Source organism: Megalops cyprinoides, chromosome 6, assembly GCF_013368585.1.
Source record: "Megalops cyprinoides isolate fMegCyp1 chromosome 6, fMegCyp1.pri, whole genome shotgun sequence".
NCBI lineage: Eukaryota > Metazoa > Chordata > Actinopteri > Elopiformes > Megalopidae > Megalops > Megalops cyprinoides.
In genome coordinates, this window is record NC_050588.1 from 24820198 (window position 1) to 24833810 (window position 13613).

A 13613-nucleotide genomic window follows, 5' to 3' on the forward strand; every position below is an offset into this window, starting at 1 on the left:
ATCACAGAGTTGAGTAGACTCTGTGTAGACTAGCTCAAGGCTTCAAGTCTACACATGTATTGTGTAGACTTGAAGCCTTGAGCTAGCCTTATCCTGAGAGTCCTATGTACACTTTCTCTGTCAGTCACTACAATATACACATGGTGAAATGACAGCTTCAAGAAACAATGTGAACAACCAGCATTTTATTGCATTTTAGAATGCTTAAGTCAGTTATCAAGACCGACTGTACAACATAATTGTCTGCATAAAACAGACATGGAATGATGATGGCATTACAAACCAATGAAAGTGATGAGTATACTTTTATTATGCCTCAACAGAAACCAAAAAAAAAAAAATCCTGGTCGAAGAAACACTGAAGCACCACACCGTGACACCTCCATGACTGTACCTTTGCCTGAAGCATGTGTTGAGAAGGTGATTAAAGAATATTACATGAGCAAAGAGGTGTGATGGATAATGTGCCTGTCGCAAATTAACAATGACCTCTATTTTGGGGGAATCTGACCACCTACAATAAACACATATAAAAGATATTTTACTCAGTTCCATATATTATATAATAAAGGTGTATCAGGAAAAGAAATTGTGTCTAATTCTCACTTGACCTCTGACCTGTGTGCTCAACTGAAGACCTCTACCTGCTGTGCTTGGTTTTACCTACCATTAGAAAAGGAAGAACTCAGAAATGGTTGGCCGTTAAAAAAATATTCTGTAACTTGAAAGCCGTGGCGCTCTCTCCTAACAGTGATACTGACTTGATACATGAAACATCTCTGATGATATGGTTTCCTTTGAAAAACAAATAATTCTTTACATCTTGGCACTGCATATATATTTTTTTCTTTTTTTCTATTTGTTTTATATAAAAGATCATTAGACTGATACACCCCAATATTATTACTGACGACTTGACTCTGCTATTGATCTCTGTGACCCTGGAATTAGTCATGCAAGATATTTCCTTCAGGTACAGGAAATACACCTGTCTGCTCTTCCCCAAGTCATTATCTTTTACATACAGCCACAGAAGGCAGTGGTTGGACCATCAAAAGGAGGGAAGTATCAAAACAGCTTAACACAGAGAAAAAAAATCTGTACAAAATGTTTAGGTCAATGATAACAGAGAAAAGTCTGTTTTCTATTTTACAGTTTAAAATCAGGGATAATCCCTCCCTCCCCCCTTCTCACAGATGTCTGCATGTATGACTTTTAAAGCAAGGATTACTAAGTAAAATACATTTGCGGCACAGTTTGCTATTCCAATACATACAGCAGTTTTTCATAGCTATTTTAATAGTAAATACAAAGCAGTTGCGATAAAGCAAACATAATAACACAGATGTACTTTATCATTGAAAGGAAAACGAAAAGAATTCAACAAAGACACAAGGTTATACTGACATGTATGTACAACCTAACATAGCCCACCCAATAGAAGCATCTGAATATCTGAAAATAGATGGACGTACAGTAGAAAATGAGATTCAACAAAGCTGGGTGATTTCTTCATGAAAAAGGCCTGAGGTTTGGATTGGTTTTGCTAAAAAGGATGAGACCCTCAAGATAAACAAGCTCTAATTTTGTATTTTTATTATTTTTCATCATTTTAAAATATTTTTTGCTACAATTTTAGACTAAACATGCAAGACATACAACTAAGTGCAACTGCGTGAAATGTTTTTAAATTGAATCATTCCCTATAGGTTTGAACTGAGGTATGCGTACTAACAGTTTTCTCATGCTGTTATCTTTAGTAATGTCAAGCTACACATGCTGAGAATGTTCTAATCTACCAGCTTTTTCCCCTTTTAAATACCAAGCTAACCAGCGAATGGCTGGGTTTGGATGAACGGGAGTCATTCTCACGATCCCAGCCCAACTGCCACAGCTCCATCCCACAGCTGCCTGGATATTAAATACATTTTTTCTAAACCACAGATTGCCCTTTTTTATTAATAAATGCATGGTAAATTAAAACCATAACTGCCATAAAGTACCTTGTACCCAGCTTATTAGTTGACAGGAGTGTTTTTTTAATATAAAAAGTAATAAGTTGACAGAAACTAAACACAATCATAAAGTGTTGCCAAGGTTAACAAAGAACAGTGAAATCCTGCTGGAACACAAGAGTGCTACCAGGATTAAAAAAAAAAAGTGGCATACAATCTTTAAAAGGTTACAAATTCAAAAGGAAATAAGCACAAAACATTTAATAATTGTGTGGTCCAGTTGAAGTATAGAATCTTTCACATTGTTCTCTGTAAAACCTTCCTGTTGAAGCTAATCATGATAATAATAATCACGAGGATAGTCATAATCATCATCATCATCTCTTTTATCCACACCCTTTGTTGTACAGTTGACATATCAAGATGGAATGCTCCCTTTCTCATTGGCCCGCTCCCTAATTTGGTCATATATTTGTCTCAGTCCCTGTCCCCCTTTAACCCCCTTGAGTTTTGGTCACTGCAAAGACATGCAGCTACTCAATATGTGACACCTTTGGCTTAAACGTGTTCTAAAGTCTAGCTTTTTTTGAGGAGCTTTATTTCTGATTTATTTGTCTACAGGCTAGACACAGTTCAGAGTGTTCTCCATCTTAAGATACTTTCACATCCAGTGGGGGAGAGGACGATATTTTTGGCCTCATCTGCTAAAGCATGGAACAGAGAACATTGTTTACTTCTGTAGTTTATCTTTGGTAGTCACAGAACAAGATATATCTGACACACGGAGAACAGAAACATATGAGACCTCAACAACTAAAATTATAAAAAAGGTTAATAAATAAAAAGTGGTACTTGCAGTCATAAACTCAATGATCTTTCCTTTTCATATTTTCACACCTGTTATCGTTGTTACTTTGGTTGCAACCCTTCTGGGGCTGACCTCTCTGTGATACATTTAGCAAAACTATCGCTTATGGTTCGCTTTTTGCTGACGTTAGCTCGAGGACATTCAGATCTGTCTCCAGTGATGTGTGGGAAGGTACATGGCTGCAATGAGCTGAAACAGAGGAATGCCGTGTAGTCAGGCCCCTACACCAGCCTTTTGTGGATATAATGGTATCTGAGTACTTTCATGCCATGTATAATTATTCCTGTACTTCACTGAGGGAGTTGACATATTTTGCAAGGTTAACACCTCCAGAATCTTAACAGTGGGGATGTCAGCTTGGAGTTTTCTGTGACAGCTTCATTCAATGCCAGACTTACGTTTTCCCCCCCATAAATTATTGAAATTACCGTGTGGGGAAAATAAGCTATGTTTGATCTACAGAGACAGTCACACTCAAAGATTGCTATTACAATTGGTCTTACTTTTTCCTGTTGTACTGCACACCTGACATTTAATGATGTTTAAGAAATGTGAATGTAACTGTTCAGTGATTTGGTTGCAGCTAACATGCACTGCTATGAAAAGTGAATGTTTTTTTAATTTACTTTGAAATATTTGATTTTATATTCCCTGCATGATTTCTCTGTCATTCATTCCCATCTTAAATTAAACTTCATAGATGTGTAGCATAGAGCCTTCATTAAGAGTAGTGCATTACTGCTGGACTTCATGAGTTTGGTGGGTAGGCTACATGTTTGGCAATGAGTAAAGGTGACGGGGACATGTGAGATGGCATTCTGAAGCACATGGAATAAATGACAGAAAAATAATACTTGGTGTTTGACATTCTGCTTCATGTACAAAAAAAAAAACACAAAGAAATCATAAACATTCATCAGGTGCTGACCACACAAGAGTTTTTGGTCAACTGAAATTTTCCTTTAGTTTGAAGAAAAAAAAAAAAAATGCAAACGACGGCAACAAAGACACATATACTTTATATTCATCTAGCCCACCCCCCCCCAACCCTCCTCTCCCTTTCCCTCCCCAAACACAAAAACGCTCTTTCCCAAACTTAATGGAAGCAAACCAATGCAGACTGAAGGCAGTGATAATGAACTGAATCCACACACTGTGTAAATCGAACGTCCCGTCAGAAAATCTCTCTGAGTTCATGGGCTCGAGTTGTGTCTGAGTCCTGCAGTCCATGCTCAGGGAAAGCGGCTGAGTGACACACACACTTAACAGTCCTTTTAAGCTGCTCTCTGTGTGTCCGTCCTGCCTCCAGGGACATCAGGCCGACCACGTCAACAAGTCCCAAGTACCAAACAGGTCCATCCAATGTACGTTGAGTAAAAATGATTCTTTTTTCTCTTAAACAAAAAGTAGAAATAACTCAAAAATACTCCCAAATGGGATATTTTTTTCTTTTTTTTTCTCACGTTTTCTCATTTGTATTTAATGGCACTAAAAGTCAGTTGAAACATTTTTATAGCTGTCAACAGAAGACTGAGATCCCAGCCTTTATTTATTTATTTCATTAATTTTGTCTGTGGTAAACACAGCACAGATGATTCGAGTTAGTTTTGTCTCTTGGAAGGGAGGGGGGCACCTTGGGGGACAAGCCTACTGCATGTCATCGTTCCCTTGGTCATCCTCGTAATCTCGGTTGTGGTCGAAATCTGGGCTGTGGTTGGCCGTCGTCACTAGGGACAGTGGACCTTCGTGATCCTCAGGGTCCAGTGGTTCCTCTTTAACGTTGATATGATGCCTATACACACATCATGGAAATAAAAAGGGGGGGGGGGGGGGCAATATTCGGTCAGTATTTTTTAACTGAGTTTACCTCCCATTCTATTGTAACACAGACACACAAATGTATTTCTCTGTTGAAAAAAAAAATAATATGGCACAAAACAAATAATTGCCTTTTTTGAAGCACAAGAAGGGCCTCACTGGCATTCATGATAATTTCAGGCTCTTTGAGGCCTTCCAATGCTGTTGAAAACCTGCAGGCTTTATTTTCATAGCGGCAGACAACAGGGTATTCACTTAAAATTGATAAATGAGTAAGATTAACAACGCGAGACAACGGGAAGAGAGAATGGACTCCGTGGAGCGAGTGGGCCGGTTGTCAGACTCCTGGTGGCGACGGATCAGCGCTTGCTGTGTGTTCTCCCTCCCGCTCGTTAACATGCAGAACCTGCGAGGAGGGCCCCCAGAGGACGACCCCAAGCGAGGTTCTATCATTAATCAACTTCAAGCAAACACAGCGACCAGACACCGTGATACATGCTTTAAACTCCAAATTAATGCATATTTTCACAAAGTGTCAATAAGGGAAGAAAAGCGCTGGCAGGAAGCGCGCGCGGAGAGGAGAAAGGCCCGCTCAACACAACATTGTGATAAGAAACAGAGCCCTTATGAGAATAATAACGCTGTCAGTTGTAAACAAGGCAAAACATGAACCCAGCCCGCAGCCTGGGCAAAGGAGCCTCCAAAGAGATGAGATCTGCCAAATTTCTCATTATAGAAACACCACAGGAATAAAGCACAGGGGAAAGAGGCCTGACTGTGGGAGGGAGAGAGGGGAAAAAATACACTTTTTAACAGCTGCAGGAGAATTCCTATCGTTAATCAGAGGTACCAACATATCGCGGTCATGGACATGTTTTTATTAACAGGCCTGGCCAGTGTTGATGAGGAATTATTTGAATTTTTTTTCTTTTTTTTTTTTGGAGTGGGGGTACAATCAAATTATAAAGAAAAAAATATTTTTTATGGATTAATATGTTCTAAGAGGGTTTTTTCCCCATAAATAATTATTTACTTATGAATGTTTAATGTGGTGTGGAAAAGTGATGATGGAGGCTAACCTCCATTTCTGCTGAGAGACACTCCGATAATTAGATGACACATTTTTACTTTGGAAAAAAAGATGGCCCTTCTATTAGTTTTTAGATCAAAGTAATTCCACAAGTTGCATTGCCTCAGGTCTCAATCCACTGCTTGAGGGCAAACATGAAATTGTTATTATTATGCTGTTGAACTTGCATGCTGCTTTTACATTCATACAGCTCGTAATTAGTTCTGGGTACCTGAAATTCCACAATTTCCTTAATTCTCTATCATTTCACTGAAAGCACCGAATTTCCATGTGCTGTGCATGTGTTTATGGTCCTCAAGCTGATGGTCTTTGCTCAGGACATTGGCTTCACAGAAGAAGCGTCTCTCTCCTTTTCAGTGGTCGGAGAAGAAAGCGAGTTTTAATAAACGTGAGCCCTGTTTGAAGCTGTTCTGCTTCAGTGGTCCACACAGCGTGAAGTGGTTTGCTTTGTGGCTTCCTTCAAAGCAGGGCAGAACCAAAGTGTGATGTCCCTAAGTTGCAATTATGAAATTGCTCTGTGCATTGCACCGTTTGAACAGAAAACAAAGGTATAGTCTTTCACGGCTATTAATAAGATGAATTTTTTACAATACTAAAACTGTTAAATGAGACTATCCAACAATGTTAAATGGAGGTATTGCACCTCTTCCATCTATGTCGCTTGATCCCATTAATAAGAAATTACCTAAAAAAAAAAAAAGACTGACTTCGATTTTCAAAGCAACTCCCAAAAAGAAAACTACCGTAAGATACCACTGACACTTGAATATGTTTTCCTGGATCATTTTACCAACTGTGACTGTGCTTCAATTATTAGGACTGAATCACACAGTTGGCCATCACCTTGTGTTCACCTTGGGTTTTATTTTTTGAGATCAGGGGGTGAATCTGGGTCTGTGAGGCACTCCTTCTATGCAAGTTAGTAAATCAGCAGAGAGAGAGAGAGAGAGAGCGAGGGAGCGAGAGACACAGCCGCCCTAGGCCAGCACGCCCATCCTGTCTCTCCCTTTCCTGCTCCACAGCGATGCCCTGAGCCATGTTCTCAACCAGCCAGGATGGCACATTCCTCCACTGCACTGCAAGCTCATTATTTCACCTTTTTCAGCTTCATTTCCCTCTTGTTTGGGTATTTTACAAAGCCATCTATAAATCTTACAGCATCACACATCAGCGGTCTGTAACATCTGGAAATGATGCCGTCTGCAAGCGTATTATTTTAGGCTTCAAACATTTTAGCTGACACTCTTATACAACAAGTGCATAGGGAACTGTGGTTTTTCAGTCCGAACCACAGCTTTCCTACATGGAAAACTGGGACTATTTCATACAGGCTAATTAAGCTTTTTTTGTTATTTCACTTTAAAATGTGCAGCAAGTCATTTTTCGCTGTGTTAAAACAGCAGCTTAGTGACAACGCATTCAGGCACTTTCAAAATATTTAAACAAACTACAACAATTACAGTGGAATTCAACACAGTGCAGAGCCCATTTTGCACTGTAATAACAGATGGTTTATAAACTCGCTGCTGAACTGAGAGCTGTTCCAGAAATCTCCGCCCCGAGCTGCCATGCTCAGGAACCTTAGAAGGTGGAGTTTCCTTTAACAGAGACGGTAACCACAGTTTTACAGAGTCCTGACCTGTGAACCACCATTTTCGCAACCCTCTTCCTTTGAATGCCTTTTTTGCATTTTATGGGCCTGTTTAATTCCTCTACATGGAGTACTGAACAGTAAAACTGAGTCCTTGGTAACCAACCAAACATTTCCTTTAATAACTCCCTGCTACCCCCACCTCACACAGAAGTCGCGGGGGCTGGGAGACACTCACATAGCTGGCAAAGGGGAGCGTCCCGGGCTGCTGTCACTGCCGTTGCTGTTTCCATGGTCTATCGCTCCATTCATCTCCTCTCGGAACGCGTTGGCCAGGGAGTTCAGAGTGGGACTTCCCATGGAAGCAGTAGTGTATAGAGGTATGTTATTTTCTGCCATCGAAGCCTGAAAAGCGTGCAGAGAATTTACGTGAGAGGAGGAAAAGCTCTCAACCGTTTCAGCTTTCACACGTTTCACTTTCAAGCGCACCACCACTACGTTCAGAAAAAATGAAGGAGGCAGGCCATAAACAAGGGATCAAACTGTGAGAGCACTGTGTTTAATTTCATGACATTATATGTCACCCCCAAAGTTAAAGCGCACAGCTGCGTCCCCGCGTGTGGTGCAATACCTGAAAGGCTGCAGAAAGAGCTGGACCATAGCCCAGACCGGTCTGTAGGTTCTTCACCAGGGCAGGGCTTCTGCAGATGTGATCAAACAAGCTGTTACATTTCTATAGCAGCAATTCATTCGGTGAATCTACAGTGTGTCTACAGCACAATCCCTCTGCTGTAAATCATTTGCTACTATTATACACACATATTTTTTACCTATATACAATTGTAAAATGTAAACCAAATAAGAGGGATCGTAAGAAAGTGTGGATTTAACATACTGGAGAACAGTTTGACATAAATGTGTATAGGACCATTTATTTAAGCAGGGCTAAATAGTGCTGGACTATTTGGAATCACATACGATAATGGGTCAGGGATTGATGGAACGCTCAAGTCTTATGACCAGATGCTGTTCCGATATCCTATAAAACACTCCAATAAAATCAATATGCAGTAATGAAATGACATATCTGCTTTTTATAATATTTTCTCTGAATGTTTGACACGTGGTTTTATATGGCTGCAAAAGCACAAGCATGACTACTGTAGACATTTAATTTAAAGGTTTAAAAACTACACAGAATTATGACTTTGTTTTATTGGGGAGGGAAAACCCCCCAGTTGACGGGACAGAATCCTGTAAAGGGCATGATGTATGAACAGCTGAGAACAGAGGAATGTGAGATGGGCGCACACACACAGAGGGCAGGGCATGCACAGGGCACAGCGAGGAAGGCTTACTGTACGAGCAGATCGTCAAAGTTTTCATCAGCGCTGTATTTCCGAGGGCGGCCTCGCTGTATGTGGCGGCCGTGCTTAAACTCTTCATCATCAACAGTCCAGTAGGACCCAAACTCATCCTCTACTCTCACAAAGCACTTATGCAGGGAAAGGTTGGTGCGAATGGCACCCTGGGGCAGGACAAACGCGGCAGCCAGATGCAGATGCAGATGCAGTGATTGCAAAAAAAAAAAACAAACAGGACAGAGGACAGACAGACAGAGACACGAGTATCGACAGACAGACGGAGAGACAAGACAGTCACAGGGTGGGGGGAGCGGGAGGGAGGGGGGGGGGTGTAAAAAATGCAAATAAGCATAAGCAAATGTGCGTTATTCTGCATCACAGAGAGCGGGGAGCTAAAAGCATGAGATGCACACCGAAGCAAGCAGGGGACTTTGGGCGCTGCGGCACAGAGACGATGAAATGGAGCTCAGTCTCTCCCCATCACTCATCACCCTTTCTGACACCCCAGACAGACGCTGCTGTCGGCCGAGCTGCTCGAGAGCTCAGACGTGGTGCACGTACCCACTGATCTTTTGCGGCCTTCTCTTTTGGAACTCTATTTCATCCACAGTCCATACCGCCCCTTTTACGTTTTCTACTCGCACAAAACACTTGTGAAGACTAAGATTATGCCGGACTGCATTCTGCAGCGGGTGCAAAAAACAAAAACAAGAAAACATTTCTATCAGAACACTGCAAGGATCCAACATGAGCACAGAAACATTACAATGCATCAAGTGCAAGGCACGATACATAATTGTCTTATCTATGTGATTGGCCAGATGAGATACTGGGAAGCACTCAACAAAGACTGTGATGACGAGAACATTACAAGAGATGGAATGCGTAGCCATCACGTTAGTCTTAATTTTATGGTATGTAGTTATTGGGTTACGTTTGCCAAGTCATTCTACACATTGATACATTGTAATAGCAATACATTTTGAAAAAGTACATCCATGTGCAAGTCTCCCTATATATTAACCACACATTTTTTGGACAGAAAAAAATAAAGAGCAGTCTGAGAGAGATGAACCACCTTTGACTACTTGACAGAATTCCAACCTGAACAAAGCTTTGGGTAAAATAAACAGACATTGCTTTTTGGCTCGTCTCTTTAAGTTATGACTTTACTCACAACTGAACAATAGAGGGAAAGAAAAAAAAAACAGTGCAGTTGGCTCATAAATTTGCTTTTCGTCAAACCATTTGTACTGTGTGCTGGCTGCCATTTCTAAACATGCTGCACACTGACACATGATATTTAAAACCATGTATCTGTGGGTGTGTCAGGTTTGCAGGTTGACTCAGACCTGTGTGTGTGTGTGTGTGTGTGTGCAAGCCTCCATGCAGAGCTGGGTCTCCATGGGGGAGTCGGTGTTTATGACTACAATGTGCCCCTATGGAAGGCCTGTCATCGTCCGCTGGAGCAGGAAGCTAAAGAGCTCAGGGAGGACAGCGAGCGTGGGGTTGTCACAATCGCAGCTGCAGCGCATACGCTAGCGGCTCTGCCACACGAGGGGGGGCCTCGGCCACCTCCTCTCTCTCTCAGGGGCGCCTGTTTCTGTGTGGCCCCTCGAAAAGGTGTAATCAGGGGTTCAATTCCTCAGGGACACCTTCACGAGCCTGGAGTCACCAGGAGTGCCGTGCACATTACAGCGTCTGCCACCCACCACCCAAAATGATCAAATACATCAAATCTCTCTCTAAATATTTTCCTTTCTAGGAATACAGTATTTAGGAATAACGAACTGCTTTATTTAGGAATAAACTATTTATATTAGAGGTGGTTCTGTTGAGGAAAAAACAAATGGGTTTAAATGAAAAATGGTGTAAAAGCCTCTTTGCTGTATATGTAAAATAAAATACTGGGCAATAAATAATCATATAATAAATAATGTTAGTTGCCCAAAAAATGCAGAATTTCTGTTCTGTAAATATGACAACACACAAATGGTGAAATTACCTTCCATGTTGCGGCGTTGCGCCTGAAATATGCAAACATTCGTGTGAACCAGTTGTAGATTTCATTTAGTGTTAGCTGCTTCTCTGGAGATTCAAGAATGGCCTAGGAAAAAGATGGATGAAATATTATTTATCACTCAAAAAATAATATGAATAAAAAAGACTGTACCAAATGAACTTTTCTATAATCTTGAGAATAAAGCTATGAATATTTTCCCAATGTGTTTTGCTCCCTACTTTGTTTACAAACCTCTTTCAGTTTCTCGTTTAAATATGCAGATTCAAATCCATTTTACATTTTTTTTCCCTCCTTCAATGAAGAAAAGCGAAAACATTTCACAGGCAGATTACAGGCCAGTAATTATCCTGAGCTAAGATTAATTCCAGAGATCAGAGATTACTGTGACTGGTGATAATTGACTGGCCATCTTTGAACAGGTTCATTCCTACTGTTGTGTGAAATGAATTTCATAATAATCACATTCATTGTAATGCTTAATCAAAAGCAATTGTTATATATGGCCATTTTAAAGTCCTGCTTACACTCCCCTGCTCATTTGTAGAAAGTTCATCTTCTGCTGTTTGTCTAAATTGTACATGAAATTTAACAAGGAGGGGGAAAATGTGAAAATAAGCAGTTTGTGTCTACAATGAATATTTATAAACTGTTCATCAAATTTCAGCCGTTGAACTTGGTGAAGCAGAAAAAATGCTATTCTGAACATGACAGTCTAAAAACATTACATGCTTTCAGTGTGGAATGAATAGAACAGAGGTTCCTTACCTGTCTTATTAGGGAGGCATAGGTAAAGGGGGGTCTTACTTCAGCGTTCATGTAAAACTCTTTGTTCTGAACAATATCTGTTGGCAGGCATAGACAAATTGGCACTAAGGTTACCGAGAAATCAAGGAAATTAAACCCACATTGGAAATAATACCTTTACAACAGGACCATGCACTTTGGTTCTGTACAAAGTGTGTGTTCTGTACAGTACGAAGGACAGGTGGCTTTTCAAGAGCAGTCGGACCTACAGTGCTTACCATTTTCAGACACAGGGGTTTTCACACTATATACTGTTGGCACTATGAACTATTGGGGAATGTGTGAAGTGGTGTAGGTGGGGGGTTAACACGGCCCTGTGAAATCGGACCTCTGTATGTTTGGGAGGGCCTTACCTGGAGAGATGGGCATGTTGTATTTCTCAGAGTAGCGTCTGCGTATTGGTCCCACGCTATGCAGGTTGTTGGGTGTGATGACCGAGGGGCCCTGGGACAGTGGTGTGAGGGGGGTGGTGGGCGTGGTGGGGGTCTGAGGTAAGCTTTGAGGGGAGGCTTCTGGAGCCGTCTTAGAGAGGGTAACATTGGACACCAGGTTAAGCTGAAAAAGAAAAATGTACAAAACAATGCTTGTTTACAAACAATGGTATTTCAGAAAACCCTGTCTGTCCCCACTCCCTCTCCCTTTCGCATCATTGATTCAGATCCCGGCTCTGATTCATTCTCCTTTTGTCTGACCAGCACACTCCCCCCCCCCCCCCCCAACATTTGGAAGGCCCTCACTCTAGCCCTTGGTGTTGGGTACACAGGAGTCTGGTGATGAAGAGGGAGAGGGAGGCTTTAACAGGCTTGACAAATGACAGTGTGATTCACACCTACCGCTGAGCAGCTACTAATAAGCTACAGAGGAAGCAGCCAATCTGGGCTAATTACAAGATGAAATTGTATTGTAAGGACTCTAATTAGGAGATGCTTATAGAGGTGATCTAATGATTAAATGCTGTATCTGAATGACCCCATCATCAGGCTATGCTGGCGAAAGATGTCTCTGGAATATTTTGCAGAAAGTCTTTTTTTTTTCAAGGGGGAGAGGCGGGATATTAGTAATAATGGCTACAAGGTAAACTAATTAAGCAGAGCGCTCCAAAGGTATACCATGGCTTCAAGCAGCTGTGGCCGCTCCAAACAGTGCCAAATCTCTAAAGAGGAGCTGCAGTCAAGTGGAAAATTCTAGCCTGACCCGTGCTCTCGCTATTAATTTGCAGGAAAACTAATGACACATATACATATTCCCACAAAATTGTTCTAATTGCTAATTTGCCGAAGGAGGCCTGTTTCCAAATTAAACATGACTTCAGTCGGCGAGGAAAAAGAGAGAGAAACAGAGAGAGTGGGCAGAAGGCATTTCATCTTTGACAATCATTTGTGGATTGAGCTAACAAATTAATGAAATGTCAAGGCTGTCAATTGCTCTGGAGGTATCAGATGTCTAATTTTTTTTGATAATGGCATGTGTGGCAGTGGAGACGGAGGGTACACAGGTGAAAGTGAGCAGACAGTGTTTAACATCTCACCCACACAACGCAGATCCTTCACGGCCACCCAATTACCACAACCCTATTAACAGTCATTACCGCTGAGATGTTCAACTTGATAGACAGGTGGAGTTAAGACATGCAGAGGTAGCGCCACCTGCAAATTTGTCATTGACCTGGTACTGTCTTTACAAGCGTATTACCATTTTGCATTCAATTTTAGTGTATTTTACTATATTTCACATATTTCTTACAAATTGCAAATACATTACACATTACATTTTTTCCTTTAATTACAGTGCTGCTTTTATGCATATATACATTATTCCACAGTCTTAAGGGAAAAAGGTGTATTTTGGCTATTTTAATTATACAGACTGGGAAAGGGTATGTATTCACAATGAGAGCGAGTGTGAATTCAATCATAAATGAAGGACATAAAATAGGACTTTTTTGAAGATTATCACTAAAGGAATCATTGCACACTTATTTTCATGTGGACTGGCTTGCGTTGTTTCCCATTTCATACATATTCGCAAGACATAAACAGTGAGTACCCTCAACAATGGACCAGACAGGCTCTTAATAGGCTATCCTTTGTTTTCATCCTG

At 41.0% G+C, this 13613-nt stretch overlaps 1 protein-coding gene across 4 annotated transcripts in view; it reads right to left on the reverse strand.

Moving 5' to 3' along the window:
- Window positions 1-3890: 3890 nt before the first annotated feature.
- The window catches only part of foxp1b (forkhead box P1b), a 166014-nt gene continuing 156291 nt past the window's right edge, over window positions 3891-13613 (reverse strand). For all 4 annotated transcript variants that reach the window (XM_036530883.1, XM_036530881.1, XM_036530882.1 and 1 more), the window contains 7 exons: window positions 11867-12068; window positions 11475-11551; window positions 10692-10793; window positions 9248-9369; window positions 7954-8023; window positions 7561-7727; window positions 3891-4615 (listed from right to left, as the gene is read on the reverse strand). In XM_036530883.1, the coding sequence (XP_036386776.1) occupies window positions 4471-4615; window positions 7561-7727; window positions 7954-8023; window positions 9248-9369; window positions 10692-10793; window positions 11475-11551; window positions 11867-12068 (885 nt within the window). In that variant the 3' untranslated portion in view covers window positions 3891-4470. The remainder of the gene's footprint in view (window positions 4616-7560; window positions 7728-7953; window positions 8024-9247; window positions 9370-10691; window positions 10794-11474; window positions 11552-11866; window positions 12069-13613) is intronic.